This window comes from Capra hircus, chromosome 11 (genome assembly GCF_001704415.2).
Source record: "Capra hircus breed San Clemente chromosome 11, ASM170441v1, whole genome shotgun sequence".
Lineage (NCBI taxonomy): Eukaryota > Metazoa > Chordata > Mammalia > Artiodactyla > Bovidae > Capra > Capra hircus.
Window position 1 is genome coordinate 4,623,527 of NC_030818.1, and position 15,728 is coordinate 4,639,254.

General features: G+C 49.6%; 1 protein-coding gene across 2 annotated transcripts in view; it reads right to left on the reverse strand.

The window, feature by feature from the left end:
- The window catches only part of AFF3 (AF4/FMR2 family member 3), a 576,000-nt gene that overhangs the window by 50,760 nt on the left and 509,512 nt on the right, over positions 1-15,728 (reverse strand). For both annotated transcript variants that reach the window (XM_018054921.1, XM_018054920.1), the window contains 2 exons: positions 11,000-11,186; positions 2,433-3,539 (listed from right to left, as the gene is read on the reverse strand). In XM_018054921.1, the coding sequence (XP_017910410.1) occupies positions 2,433-3,539; positions 11,000-11,186 (1,294 nt within the window). The remainder of the gene's footprint in view (positions 1-2,432; positions 3,540-10,999; positions 11,187-15,728) is intronic.

Below are 15,728 nucleotides of genomic sequence, written 5' to 3' on the forward strand. Positions count from 1 at the left end.
CTAATAAACAGCATGGTGAGTGTAGCTAAAAATACCCTGGCACGCATTGGAAAGTAGCTAGGAGATCTTGACAGTTCTCACCAGAAGAAGAGATTTGTAATTATGTATAGTGATGGATGTTAGCTGGACTGATTGTGGTCATCATTTTGCAACACATGTAAACCAATATTGAATCATTATATTGTATAACTGAAAATAATATAATGTTATGTCAATTATACCTCAAAAAAAAAAAAAGCGGTTAAAGAGTAACATTATAAAGTGCTAAAGTCAGGAGCATTTTCCTGTCTTGAAACTGGTCTCAACCTGTCAGAGAAGTGTGTTTACTTGCTGCTTTACACTGTGCTCCTGGAAGCACGGGGATGCTTGGCACGTGCTGACTCTCCCAAATGCCAGGAGTACTGGCCTGAGACCGGGCGCGTGCACGCAGCCCAGCAAACGTCTTCTGCCACCTGCCAGCTGTGGGTCGCGGGGTGAGGAAGTGCAGTCAGGCACCACCGCTTCCCCAAGGCCAACTGGCAGTCTCTCCTGGGGGACCCCGCAGTACCTGGATTGAGGGCGGGGAGGTGCTGATCCTGACCCCAACCCTCACTATGCCGGCGCCTTGGCCGGTGGATGGGGATGCAGAGAGGGGAGGCTGCTCCCAGCCAGGAATGCACAGGGGCCACAGGGCAGGCAGAACCCATCCTGGGGAAATGAAGGGGGTGGGACCAAGCATGCTCTGTTGTCCCATCACCTTCACTTACAAAAGACAGATTCAAAGAGAAAAGGAGGAATTCCAAGATGGCAGCCACAGGCGTTAAATTCTGAGCATGGAGTCTTCTGAGCGGGGGCCGTGAGGCGAAAGGACTACACAAACCTCCAGCTGGTTTATTATTGGGAGACCCTATAGCCAGAGACCTGACTTCATTCCCAGCTCTGTCCTTTCTCACCTACATGACCCTAGGGCAAGTCACTTTAGGCTCTGTAAGCCTCAGTTTCCTCATCTGTAAAAGGGGTAGGACAAGAACATTTGCCTCAAAAGTTGTAAGGATTTTATAAATGATTGGGGCTTCCCTGGTGGCTCAGAGGTTAAAGCGTCTGCCTGCAATGCGGGAGACCTGGGTTCGATCCCTGGGTCGGGAAGATCCCTGGAGAAGGAAATGGCAACCCACTCCAGTATTCTTGCCTGGAGAACCCCCATGGACAGAGGAGCCTAGTGGGCTACAGTCCACGGGGTTGCAAAGAGTCGGACACGACTGAGCAACTTCACTTCAGCATCCCTCGTGGGGACATATACATGTGTTCACAGTTGTGAATGGTTTTGTCCCAAATCTGGGGCCGTCCATGAGGGCTATAATCTTTCGTTTGTCGCCCACTGTGTTTCTCGCTGTGGTCCTAGTTACTTTTGAAGATGTAGTAACAGGAGGGGGTAAAGAGTCTCAGAACTGGTTTTAAATTATGATTAAGTGATTCCTGCGCTCAAAAATTCTTCAAAAACATCTGAATGGCCAAGTGTGTGGGTCTACTTCTGGACCCGCATCCAGCTCTCCCTGCACTTAAGTCCCTGCCCGCCTCACTCTGCTCAATCCCCCTCTGTTCAGCTGGCTTCCCAGCTTTGGCAGCGAATCCTCTGATTACTCAAAAGTCCCTCCTGCTTAGGGCCCTGTTCCCAGCTCCTCTCCACCACAAAGTCCTTCCGCTCAATACCATGGGGAGCACCAGCCTATGGCTCCCATGCCACAAGCTGGTGGGTCCTGTTGCCCACGATCCCCACTGGTCACTTCCATATTCACGCCTCACCCTAGTCACAGCCTTACTCAACTCTATGAGGCAGCTGGCTTCTGAAGTCAAGGAATGACCCCACCTTTTCCAGCAAAGAATGGGGTTCACCTGTGTTTAGTTTTCCTCACTGGTCCAGCCTCTAGCTCATTCCCTGAAGACACTCAGTGAAGATTTCCCAACTGCCTACTTCCACATGCAGTGGGACAGGCCTTAATTATCTATCACATGGGAATGATAGCTAGTCTTCCCACAGTGGGCATTTCTAAGGATGTTGAGTTAATATGTGTCAAGTACTTACACTGGGCTTCCCTGGTGGCTTAGATGGTAAAGGATCTGCCTGCAATGCAGGAGACACGGGTTCGATCCCAGACTGGGAAGATACCCTGGAGAAGGGCATGGCAACTCACTCCAGTATTCTTGCCTGGAGAATCCCATGGACAGGGGAGCCTGGCAGGCTACAGTCATAGCGTTGCAGAATGTCAGACGTAGCGACTGAAGTGACTCAGGAGGCTCCTATGCATTTATGTAAAGTCCTCTATGAACGTTTGCTGGAGAAGGACACATAAATTCCTGCTCCTGGAACATTCCAGACCAGTGGACCTGCCCACAAGTTCGGGGAGGGCCCTCCCTCCCACTGTGCCTTCAGCCCCTCGGGTTTCCAGGCCTACCTTGCGTTTCCTCTTGGATTTTGGCAAGGTCTTTTCCACCGGTGCCTCGGATGCATGGGTCGTCGGGGGCGCGCTCTCAGAGTCCTTGGCTGCGGGAGCACTCAAGACCCCCGGCTCCTGGGGCAGGTGTTCCGGAATCCTGGACAGAAGTGTCAGGTCGATTTTGACCCAGAGTGACCGAACCTCGTCACTGTCCTTCAACGGGGAGAGAAGCTCGTTGCGGCCGAAGGGGACCAGTGTGTAGAACTGCTCCTCCAGCTCCTTGGCAATGTCGCTGGTGGTCCTGGCGTTGATGGAGCCCACGGGAGCGCGGGGGCCGCCGCCGCTGATGCTGGTGGGAGCCTCCTTCAGCCTCGGGTCGTTCCCGGAGGCGGCGGCGGCGGCGGCCGCAGCGGCCACGGCCTTGGACAGAGGGTAGTCCTCCTGCTCCGACTCCAGGTCCGAGTCCGAGGAGGAGGAGGAAGAGGAGGACTCCGTCTCGATGAACTCCTTGGATTTGGGGACGATCCTGCTCAGCCCCCGCGTGCGGCGCTTCTCGCAGGTCACGGCCGAGCGCAGCTCCTTGCGGTGGTTGGTCCTGCTGTTGCCGCAAGGCCTGGGCTTGGGCGGCTCCGGGGGAACCCCCGCGCCCGCCCCCGGCGCCTCGGCAGCTACGGGCTCCTCGGGCCGGTGGCCGCCGTCGCCGGCCGAGGTCCTCTCGGTGCGCCGGGTGGGCTTCTTGCCCGCGGACCTCCGGGCAGGCGCGGGCGCGCTCTCGGCGGGCGCACCAGGCACCGCGGGCGGCGGGGCGGCAGCGGCGGTCACGGCCACGGCCACGGCGGCGGGCGGGGACTTCTGCTTCACGCCTTTGCTCCCCGGGGCCTTGTTCGCGGTCCTGGGCCTCTGCTCCTCCTTGCAGGCGCCCTTGATGTCCTTGTCTCTCAGGCCGGGCGGGCAGACGTCGGGGAGCTTCCCGCAGTCCTGCGTGTCCTCCTTCACTGGGGTGTAGTACTGACTGCTCTCCGGCCCGTGGTGGCTTTCATTTTGGATCAGGACAGGGGGCTTGTGGTGATTCACTTTGTTTAGCCATTTATCCAGCTGCCACTTGTTAGAGGACGCTGGTTCCGCCTAAAAGCAGAAAACCGGCAAAAAACAAAACATCGCTTAGGACAGACTGACTTAGACGCGCCTGGCTGTTTTTCTCTTGGCTTGCTGCTCCTTTAGGCGTGTGAGCAGAAACCTGATGGGCTGGAAACTCAAGGAACGTGGAAGCAGGCGGTGTGTGTAGCGTCAACAGGCACACAGGGTGGCCACCCACAGGGCTTCCCAGGTGGCCCAAAGCATAAAGAACCTACCTGCCGGTGCAGGAGCCCCGGGTTTGATCCCTGGGTTGGAAGATCCCCTGGAGAAGGGAATGGTTACCTACTCCAGTATTGTTGCCTGGAGAACTCCATGGACAGAGGAGCCTGGCAGGCTACAGTCCATGGGGTCACAAAGAGATGGACATGACTGAGCGACTGACACTTTCCTGGACCCCCGCACTGAAATGCCAGTGCAGCAGCTTGAGAAATGAGAGGACACACTATTCCTCATTAGGACCCATTTCCAGCACTTTTGAGTGTTATACAGTGTATATTTTTTGTGTTTATACAGACATGCATAAACTTGAGAGCCCATGAAAGTTAACTGGGGTGTAGTTAGGAGACCTTGAGTGCTGAAGCGCACATTTTTTTTTTGGTGAGACTTGTAATTTGGGGAGAAAATAAAACGGGGCCGAGTGGACCCTGCTGGACTTGGTTCATCCATCCTCAACCCGCTTCCATCACACTTTGCCCGAAATGTTTCAGATGAGGAGGTGACAATGAACACCTCTCCTGTAAACAGTTTTGCTAAATTCGAGCAAATCCTGGGCATTCCCGGTGTTAAACTGACCCATGGATTGGCTCTGGGGGAGAGGGGAGGCCAGTGAATGCCCTGTAACAGAATGTCAAAGGTCATGCAGACACATTTTGGGGAAAGAATAGTTTGCAGAGTTTGCACGTACCTCTCTGGGGATCTATGTCTTATTGAAAGGTTAAGAACTGCTTCTCTTACAGGGAGTAAATGTTGTCGATTTTTTAATAAAAGTCCATTTATCCAGCCTCTCTGATTATTAGTAGAAAAGAGGTATATTGATAAGTGCAGAACTTTGTTGTTGCTGTTTAGTTGCAAAGTCATGTTTGACTTTTTGGCAACCCCGTGGTTCTCTGCCCATCGGATTTCCCAGGCAAGAATACCACAGTGGGTTGCTGTGTCCTTCTCCAGGGGATTTTCCTGACCCAGGGATTGAACCCACGTCTCCTGTATTGCGGGTGGATTCCTGACCGCTGAGCTACCAGGGAAGTCCCATAGACCTTTAGCTAGAATGTTTTTAATTTGTGAGATGGGGGAGAATTTTGGCGTGATTAAGATGATGTATGTTTCCTTCCCTACGTCCTCCACTCTATAAATTCATGGCTTCTGATGACTGGGTGAGGTGGGGGTGGGGTGGGGTGGTGGAACTAGATACCGCCCAGAATAAAGAAGAATGGCTTAGCTTTGCATTTCATATTGGTTTGTTAAAGCCTCGACCAAGTCAGGCTCCCTTGCAGGAGAAAAACACTGTTCTTTAAGATCATAATTTCTGAATGCTTGCTTTCAGGTGTTAAGATTTGGTTTCCAACAAAGAGGTTGGTCTTAAGAGCAGGACTTGGGGCACCGCCTCATGCAGAAAGGATCCTGCGGCAGGGCGGCAAGGGGTGAGGAGGGCAGGCAGTGCTCTAGACCCAGGGGTCCTGGCTGAGTCTGGGGCACAGCTCAGGGAGACGGGAAGCTTTAGTGGGCCAGCAGGGCCTGGGGCCACAGAGTGTGGACAGTGAGCACTGCGGCTGCGGCAGGGACTGTGGACAGTCTACTGGCTTCCTCCAAACAGACGAGACCAACTACAGTTCAGGGGACCGCAGCACAGGGTGTTGAGGGACTGGGAGCGACAAGGGACTGTAAGCAGAAAATGACCCTGCAGCGCATCAGTGATCACTCCAGTGATGAAATCCTCCCTCTGCTATGAAGGCGCCCTCCGGGAAGTCTTAATGGGAGTCTCCTTGTGAGGCATCTCACACGGGGATCCCAGGCCCTGCTCCTGGGGCCACGAGGATGGGGGAAGCATCCCCATGGGGTACAGGTGTGGAAGGGCCTCTCTCATGACCCCGATAGGGAGTCTGGACTGACTTGGTGTTCTGCTTTGTTTGTGTTCATGCCACCCATAGGGCCGGGACTCCTGAATAAGAGGCAAAAAAACAAAATGGTAAGATCTTTTTTGTGCCTCTGAGTTTTATTTTGTAAATTCTGACCTCGCTTTAATGTGGCACCTCCAGAGACAGGGAACAACGGAGCCCACAGAGCCCACCTGACCTGGTCCATCCTGCGACAGTGAAGTGACCGAGGAAGCAGGGTGGCAGGACATAGAATGGCTTATTTGCCGAAGGGGAGCTCTCATCTGCTCTGAGGTGAGCTGAGTGTGACTAAAGGCTACTTTAATTAAAAAAAAAATTATTTATTTGTCCATTTTGGCTGCACCAGGTCTTAGCTGCAGCATTCGGGAGCTTTGATTTTTGTTGCAGCACGTGGGATCTTCAGCTGGGGCATTCGGATGCTTAGCTGCGGCACGCGGGATCTAGTTCCATGACCAGGGGTTGAACCCGGGCTCCCTGCATTGGGAGCTTGGAGTCTTAGCCACTGGACCACCAGAGAAGTCCCCTGAAGGCTAATTGGTGGCAAACACGTTTATGGCTTTGAGGCTGTCTCCTCCCCAGCCCCATTTCTCTCTGACCCCTGGCTGGGTCAATGACTTCTGTGCCTCAGCTTCCCCAGATAGATGGAGGCCCAGTAATGTGAGTGGATGCTGAAGGCGCCTTGCAGAAGGGGACACACACTGGACTGGGTGGACACATTAATGGCAGCATCCGCCACTTGCCGCTGCCCCCCCCCCCCAACCCCCTGCCCCAGTCATCCTCGTCCCCGCCGTCCTGAGCCTTCCACACCTCACATCTCTTACATGTGAGGACATAGATGCCTGCCTGGAGCCAAAACACAGCGGCTCACAGGGAGACTCCCACTAAAACTCCCCAGAGGAAGTCTTCACAGCGAGGGGAGGATTTAATCAATGGAGTAAGGGCCCGCTGCCCCATGTGCTGCAGAGTCATTTTTTCTGCTCTTCACAGCCAAAGAAATCAGGACCATTTTCAGTACATTGCTAAATCACGTTCCCTTTCTCAAGGATCTACAATGACCTCCTCTTGCCTCTCGAAGAAAATGCAAACTCCTCAGGCAGCCATCATCTTACAGGCATCTTTCATTGCTGGAACACCCACAGTGTGCTCCCATATCACATGTATCATCTAATTTAACCCATAGATAAGAGATACTATCACCCTTAGTTTTTAGATGAGGCTCAGGGAAGTTAAGTAACATGTCCAAAGCTGCAGAGCTACCAGGCACCAGCAAGACTAAACCCACGCTTGTCACAGTTGAGAGTCAGATTCCCTTCCCTGTTGTGTTGCCTAAGCTCCCATTACTCTCTGGGGAAGCCTCATGGAAAGGGGACCTTGTTTCACTTGAGAAATGTTAGGTCTTCAAATGATAGAATTTGATGTGACTTTTGGAGAAGGTACCACTAACTCTCCAGATAATACCTGTTGCCCTCCATTATCCTTAACGGCATCATCTTTTGATATCCACATCTGTTTCATGTATATGAATCTTGTGTCTTCAACAAAGCCAAACACTGCTTTCTGGCAGAGGCCAGGTTTCCGCTTCTTTGTATCCCTCGCAGGACCCGTAACAGGTTAAAGGGGCAGCTTGCTCTGACCCTGTTGCTACTAATGACTCACAATGAGCTGTTGCTCCCTGCTTGTCACTTACTCCTCAGAAAAACCTCACAGATTAGACAGTGTGAGATTATCTGCCATTGGGGGGATAAAACTGTGGCCAAGCAAGCTTAAACAGCCAAGAATTAGGTGGCAGGGGAGGAGGGCAGTCTTGGGGCTTGGAGCTCCTTGCCTGGCAGGCTGCTGCCTCTGGTTTACTGTCTGAGCCATCCACTGGGGTTCTGCCCAGCGCTTTTGCTTGTTTGCTGGCTTGCAGTGAGTATTTCCAGCCAGGACTCTCCTCTCTGATCAATCTTCCCTCTGATTCATGCACAAGCCCTCCAGGGCATACTCTAGTCTCTATTTTATCTACAACCTCAGGGCACCCACTGCCACATACCCCACAGATGCCTAATTAAAGAGAAGCTTGTTGAATCCATGAATAACTTGTATTTTTGAAGATTTTCAAGAATGATCTAGGGTAGCATTTTCCAAAATGTGCTTTTAGCCCATGAAGAGAGCGTACCATGGTTGGATATATTTGGGAAACACCGCAATGGAGAACACTGTTTACATGAGTGATGTTGAGGGCTGAGTGATGCCCTGCAGTTGAGAAACGGGTGAAACCTACTTTATCCTGGCTCTTCTCAAAATCCTGTGACCAGAGACTGCCCTGGTGGCCCAGTGGATAAGACTCTGTGCTCCCAACGCAGGGGGACCAGGTTTGATCCCTGGTCAGAGAACTAGGTCCTACATGCTGCAACTAAGAGCTCCCATGCCACAGCTAAAGATCCCATGTGCCTCAACTATGACCCCGTGCAGTCAAATAAAAATAAAGTCCTGCGACCAGGCTCTTTCTTGTTCACATAGCAAGCTGTCCCTTTACTTGGAACACTGGTCTAAGGAGCTCTGTGTGCAGCTGTAAATGTGCTAATGGAGGGCCAAAATGCACCCCCCACCCCCTTCCTGCTCCCTGGTCAAGCTCTGGCATGAAAGGATGTCCCAGACCAAGAAAGAAGAAAGAACTCAATGAAAAAAATGAGTCTGATGACAAGCAACCAAACTTCAGGCCACAGAGAGGGGATCTGCAGCAATGGAAACACTGAATCCAGTGTCTCTTCCATGCCCACTTGCAGACTAGGGGTTATATTCCATGGTGATGCGTATGAAAGGCAGCGGTTTTCTACAACCAGGGCCAGAAACACAGCTTGGATGAGACGAAGGAGAGCCAAGCAGGTGCCCAGTGCTGGCGCGCTGCGGGGCAGGGTGGGGCGATGCAGCTGTCTTGGGACATCATGAGGATCTCCTGCCCTCATATCAGGACATTTCCGGAAGGGGAAAGGAGGGCCAGATATGTTTTGCTGCAAAGCAGCAGGAACAGGTCTTTGCAATGGAATGGGAGGTGTGTGGCTATAAAGAGCTGGGTGGTCCTGTGGGTGACAGGGAAACGGGTCTCACTGCTCTCTGTCAGGGGACCTGGGCCAGCTCAGCGCAGAGGAGAGCAGGGCTGCCATAGAGTCGGCCCTTAATGCTTCTTCCCCTCTTTTCAATGTTCATTCTGCAAAATCATTGTAATTTTTTTTTTAACAAAATTTTTGGCCATGCCACATGGCTTGTGGGATCTTAGTTCCCCAATGAGACACCAAACCCACAATGTCCTTGGCAGTGAAAGCACGGAGTCCTAACCACTGGACCGCCGGGGAATTCCCTCCCTGTATTTCTGAAGGGTGTGTGTCTGTAGTCGTCTTGGGAAAAAATGTTAAAAAAAAAAAAAAAGCCAAAAATCCCTTACTTTTATTCCAAGGAATACATTTCTTTCCAGCAGAGGTAAGTCACATGCTCTGTGGCTACACCTGTCACTTCTGCACTCCCTCTGCAAGGAGAAGCCAGAAGTTGAAACCTACCCGTGGCCTCAGGCAACTTAAACTCTAAGGCCTGTGTTAGCAGATTCCCCTCCTCCTCCTCCTCCTCGGCTGGGGGCTCCGGTTGCTGCTGGAAGAAATGACAAGTGCTTCCTTTCATCACCAAGGAGTTCAGGTCTTCGTAATTATTTCAGTGACATTTTAGAGGGAGTCTGCTCAAAGCCCTTTATAACCGTGCTTCTCTGAGGCTGGTTTCAGCCTCATCTAGAAACTCCAGGAGTCACATTTCAACATGCAAATAATATTCAACATTCCTGAATTTAACCTTCAAAGTCACGAAGAGCCCGGGATGGGGGTTCTCATTCACAGACCCCAAGGCTTTTAATCCACCGCCACTATCCCCCTTGGCCCTTGCAATGTCCCTGGAACACAATTCTTTCTACTACATATTCTGGAGTTTTTCAACAAATTAGATCACAAAGCTGGCTCTGAAGAAGCTTGGTTAATGCCTCTGTTTTGTTTTGATTTTTTTTTTTGCTTGTTTGTTTCAAATTATTCTCTTTAGAGTATCAAGTCTGTGAAGACAGGAATCTTCTTTGTCAGATCATTGCTGTCTCCCAGGGCCAAGCGTATCTGTGGCAGAGACTCAATATTTGTTGAAAAACCATAAGTGAGTGAATAAACATGAATGAATGAAATGATGGAGAAGGAATCATTTAGCTTCTGGGGAAAGTCAGGGTTATATCAACATATAGCTTTTACAGGTTAATATAGCTAAGGGCCTTTCCCTTACTTATACAGGGAGATAGAGATAGACAGACAGACAGATCAAGAGAGATAGAGGGAGAGAGAGATATAGGCACACAAACTGGAAATGTGAGGCTGGTTGGCCCTTAAAGGTGCTCTCCTCTCAGCACCAAGGTTTGGACATGTGGGTTTGGTTCATTTTAGAGCTTATTTAGAAATTTGGGCCCCAGAGTGGTACAGAGGATTGCAGGTTAAAAAAAAAAAAAAATCCTATGATCCTCAGTAACGTGAAATGTCTATACACTTAAGAAGAAGCCTTTTTATTCCTTCTTTAGAAATCAAAGTCTACCCTTACCAATCCAGAAACTGGACAAGTGTGTTCTCAGTCCTCTCTCAAGGATCCATGCTCTGAATTACTATTTAATTTCCCCCTTTAAAGTAGAAATAGCAATGGGTTTCATCGGGACCATATCATGTTTTTATATGAGGCACCTAAATCTTCCACATAGATATTCATCATAACTATAAAAGCTTTCATTATTATTTTCAGGTTCATGCTAATTTTTCTCTATTTTCACAAAGAAAACACAGTTAAAAAGGTTTTATTTATACTTATAGCCCATGTTCTTCTAATCTGTGACAAACTGCAAAAAGGTAAGATTCTAGCCATGTCTAATCCACAAAACTCCTTTCTCCATGATTTACAGGAGCTCACACTTCAGGCTAGAGCTGCCCTATCTGCTTATTGCCTCACTGACCCCAATCCTCAGGTTATTTCCAGCCAGCGATGTTTACAGCACGTTTGGAAAGTTCTGGAAGTCAAGATAGAGATTTTTGGACTGTAAGAGATGAAGTTTCTAGATCTCATAGGAAGCTCTGTAGCTAGGAGCACTTTGAGGAGGAGGTTGGGGGAAATGAGCCCAAATCAATCCTGGCAGGCTGACTGGGAGTGGTGGCCTAAAAGGGTCACGGCAGCTTGCAGGCCACGGAGACTGGAGGAGTGGGAGGTGTGAGAACCACACTGGGAGGAGGACCAACTATGCTCTCCGGGGTAGAAGCAGGCAGGGGAGGCCCCTGGAGGCCCGCAGGTACTCACCTCGGGACTGGAGTAGTGGGGAGGCTTGCTGCCCTCGCTCTCGCTGGAACTGCTCTCTGTCTCCGAGTCGGACCCCGAGCTGCTCTCCGAGTCGCTGGAGGAACTGCTCCCGCTGCTGCTGCTGCCGCTGCTGCTGCCCTTGCTCGAGGGAGCGGAGGCCCTGCAGTCGGCCGGCTGGAGTCCAGCACTGCCCACCCGCGAGGAAAGAGAGGGAAGGGAAGCCGAGTGAGCAAACACGGAAGCGCCGCTGAGCGGGCTGGCGGGCACCGGAGGCGCGCAGCCCGCACATCTGCCAGCCGTCACCTGGACGGAGCTGGCAGAGCCACCGGCAAGGTCACAACAGCCTCCTGGTTAAGACAACGGAGGCACAGAAATAAAACTGGGAGCGAAGGCTGGAGCCCCCTGGCCGTCGGGCACCGGCTGGCGTGACTGCTGTGTGACCATTTCAGAAAAGGAGGTGACGTCGCTGCAGGAGGACTGTCCCTGTTCTGCTGCTGTTTCTGGGAATGGCTTTTCAAATGCATCCCCGATTCCAATCATTGACCATAAAAGCCAGGAAATCCAAAATGCTTGAAATATTTTGCAAAGAACGAAGAGGTCTGTTTGCTTTATTTTAGGAAGTGGGCTGTGAGGAAGGGCACAGTGTCCTGCTCTGTGCTTGCACGGCCTTCTGGAAGGTTCCAGACACAGAGGGACGGACCAAGTTGTCTGGCTTCCTACCTCTCCCCACCCGTAGCATCCAGCGCCATCGTCTTTACAGGAGCTGGGCTGCTGTCTAAACAGTACTTTTCCTTTGAGCCTTTTATTAGAGAACTGGAGATCCCTCACTCACACAGTTTTTATTTATTCTGACTTTAAAATTCAACTCCAGTGCATGGCATACAGCGATACCATTTCAAATTATACTCGATGTTCATATCCACACTGAAATCTGCCAGGAAGGTCTATACTCAAATTAGAAACTCAAACAGAACAGCAAACATGGATCCTTCTCATGGCAATTAATTAACCACAAAAATGCAAATAACACACATCCGCCCAAACAGTGAGCCATAAAGTTCTGGTACTCACAAAATAGCCAACATTTTCAGTGTCCGTTATTAATTGCATTGAAACACACCTGACTCTGTCCTTTTTGAGGTCAAACTCTAAACCCAGAAAATGCAGTGACTACTTTTTTAATGTTGAGTCAGCACATATTGGCTTGCTTCTCCCTCTTGTGACCACCATTTCAACAGGACTGCATGCGAGTGAGCTTGTCAGAGTTTATAGTCTCAAGCGCAAAAGCAGCCAGGGCAAGGTAAAGGACCCTTCCCACCCGCCCCTTAGATCCTTGACAAATGCTTTGCCGGGGGACAGAGTCCTATAAATCCTCAGTGTAGGGGCCGGGGAAGGGGGCTAAAATGCACTGGGATCTTGCTTTTCAGAAGAAGGATAAGACAAGAAATGATCTTGCCGGATGGACCTACAAATCAAAGCACTGTTTTGAATTGCAGGTTTAAGGAAAAGTGGAGTTGGAACATAACCTTCCCCAGTGGTTTTTATTTCTTCTGCCAGTGTCACGGTCTGTACCCAAACAGTCCGACAAAATTCTTCACCATCAGGCAGCATCTGCAGCTCGACACCTTGCCTGAACTAAAATGATTCCTTTCCCAGCCTGCGGTTTGTTCTGGTATTGAGTGAGGACTCCTGGATCTTTAGACAGAGGCTGGGAAGGGGCGGTTAGTGATCAAAGGGTTATAATATTTCTTTCTTCCCTTATGAACTAAAATCCATTTTTCCTAGAGGCCGAGTCAAATTGACCACTATCAATGGAATCATAAAGAAAAGGCTGTTAGATCCTGAACTGAACATGAACGTTTGGGATCCATGTTAACGGTTTGTTAGCAGGTCCCCAAAACACTGGGGAAAAACTGCAAAAAACCAAAAACCTTCCCAAACCCAACCAACACAAACCCAAACCTAAAAACTCCCCAAAGCCAGAGAACACACGTTGGAGGAAAGAGATCTGTCTGCCCGCCACACTCTGGAATGACATCTGCTGAAGTCCAGGAAATTGAGAGAAATAAAGAGCATTTTGATTGGTTTTATATAATGGTCAAAGGCTTTGATCACCAAGCGGTACATTCTCCAGCTTTCATCCCCACAACAAAGGACGCATGAGGCTGGCGCTGGGTGTACCTGGTTGCTGTGTCTGCAGCAGAGGCAGCAACGTGTGTGCAATTCCCGGGGGCCTGCACCACAAGCTGACTGTCTTTTGAAGAGTGGCCCTTTAATTTCTGGGAAAATGTCCATTAAACAGTTACTGTGCCGCCTTTCTTTTATGACTGCTGTCCTGTCGTAATGAGACCCACTAGCCCAGGGAGACGGAGTCTCTGATCTGAATCAGATTGGCAGAAAAGCCTTAAGAGTTTTATGTTTTCCTTCCTTATACTAGGAAATTCACTTAAAATGACAGCTTTGCTGGCATAACTATTATTTGCTTTTGAAACAGTTGGGAGAGCCAAGAATTTTAGGTTTTCTTCTTGCCTTGCTTTGAAGGGCTGTGAGGCTCTTGTTGCCTCTGGGGTCAGGACTGAATACATCCGTGTTTCCGTGGTCTGGGTAGAGACTGTGTGGCTTTTGACATGACAATCCATATCAAGGATGGAGGCAGGCCTGTCTGCAAGGGCTCTGGAGGCTTCAGTTTTCGGATTAAGGTAACTGCCCTGAACTCCATAAAACCTGCTCCATTAAATAGCCTTTTTTGGGGTCACTGGGGAACGCTGGTCATTTCGGACTCAGTGTAGTGACCATTTTTGCCACGAGTGGAAGCCGCTGTGGCAGAATAAAGAAGCTAGGGATGGTCATCACAGCAGATGAGAACAGAGAGAAGGATGGTGGTGGTTTAGTCGCCAAGCCATGTCTAACTCTTGTGACCCCATGGACTGTAGCCTGCTAGGCTCTTCTGTCCTTGGGATTCTCCAGGCAAGAATACTGGAGGGCGTTGCCATTTCCTTCTCCAGGGGATCTTTCGGATCCAGGAATCCAACCTGGGTCCCCTGCATTGCAGGCAGATGCAAGAGAAGGATGGGCTCGCTTAAACCAGAGAAGCTCTTTGAGGTAGTGGAATTAAGATGATGGAAAAAGACATATTGAGCATACCCTCCTACAAGAAGATTTCAGGCTTTATATATTTAAAACTGCAAACTGCGAATTTTAGTGTGCTGACTAGTTGTCATGTTTCCATACCAAAGACATTAACAATTTTTTCAACTTAAGTTAAAAAGTAACTTTTTCCTGAAATGATACCATGGATCGACTGTCATGATGACACAGCATTGAGCAATTTTTAGGAGAGTTCTTGGACCCTGTGCCATTTCCGGATCATGGTGTCCTTGAAAATATGTGGACATGAAGATATCACTGAGATCATGGAATAAAAGCCTTTGTGTCAACGAACTTCGCACAGTGCCTGGGACATAATAGGTGATCACATGTGATTATTTTTCTGGGCTCCAAAATCACTGCAGATGGTGATTACAGCCATGAAATTAAAAGAAGCTTACTCCTTGGAAGGAAAGTTATGACCAACCTAGATAGCATATTCAAAAGCAGAGACGTTACTTTGCTAACAAAGGTCCATCTAGTCAAGGCTATGGTTTTCCCAGTGGTCATGTATGGATGTGAGAGTTGGACTGTGAAGAAAGCTGAGCACCGAAGAATTGATGCTTTTGAACTGTGGTGTTGGAGAAGACTCTTGAAAGTCCCTTGGACTGCAAGGAGATCCAACCAGGCCATCTAAAGGAGACACTGATGCTGAAGCTGAAACTCCAATACTTTGGCCACCTCATTCGAAGAGTTGACTCATTGGAAAAGACCCTGATGTTGCGAGGGATTTGGGCAGGAGGAGAAGGGGATGACAGAGGATGAGATGGTTGGATGGCATCACCGACTCGATGGACATGAGTTTGGGTAAACTCTGGGAGTTGGTGATGGACAGGGAGGGCTGGTGTGCTGCGATTCATGGGGTCACAAAGAGTCGGACATGACTGTGCGACTGAACTGACCTGACCTGTGATTACTGAATGAAAAAATCAATAGAAAAAATAAGGATTTAACCTTTCAAAATGGTTACAAACTCATTGGAAAATACCCTGATACTGGGAAAGACTGAGGCAAAGGAGAAGGGGGTGAAGGATGAGATGGTTGGATAGGATCACCAACTCAATGGACATGAATCTGAGCGAACTCTGGGAGATAGGGAGGGACAGAAGAGCCCAGCATGCTGTAGTCCATGGGGTCACAAAGAGTCAGACATGACTTAGCAACCAAACAAGAAAAACAATCTTTCTTCTCTATTTTAAAAAAACAACACCACCAAAAACAAATAAGAGGATTTTAGTCCCTCCTGTACTTTTCCAGTATTAATACCTCTCCTTGAAAAGAATGTCTTTAAACGTACTCAAAATTTCATGTGCTATGTAACGTAAGCCCAGTTCTCCCCTGGATGGTTTATTTCCTTTTGGTATTTTTATTTCAACAAATGTTTTGCCTGTTTTGTGAAGTGGCCAAGACCAAATACCCATTTGGGAGTGTCTTAGCTTCACTCTAAACAAATTGCTTGCCATGCCCCTTCCTTTGGCTGCAGCGACTGAATCTGGCCTGGGCTGAGTCTGAGTACCAATGGTCAGAGAAGAGATCTAGACCCCAGATGCCTAGATCTCACAGCACAGGCCCTCCTGCCAAG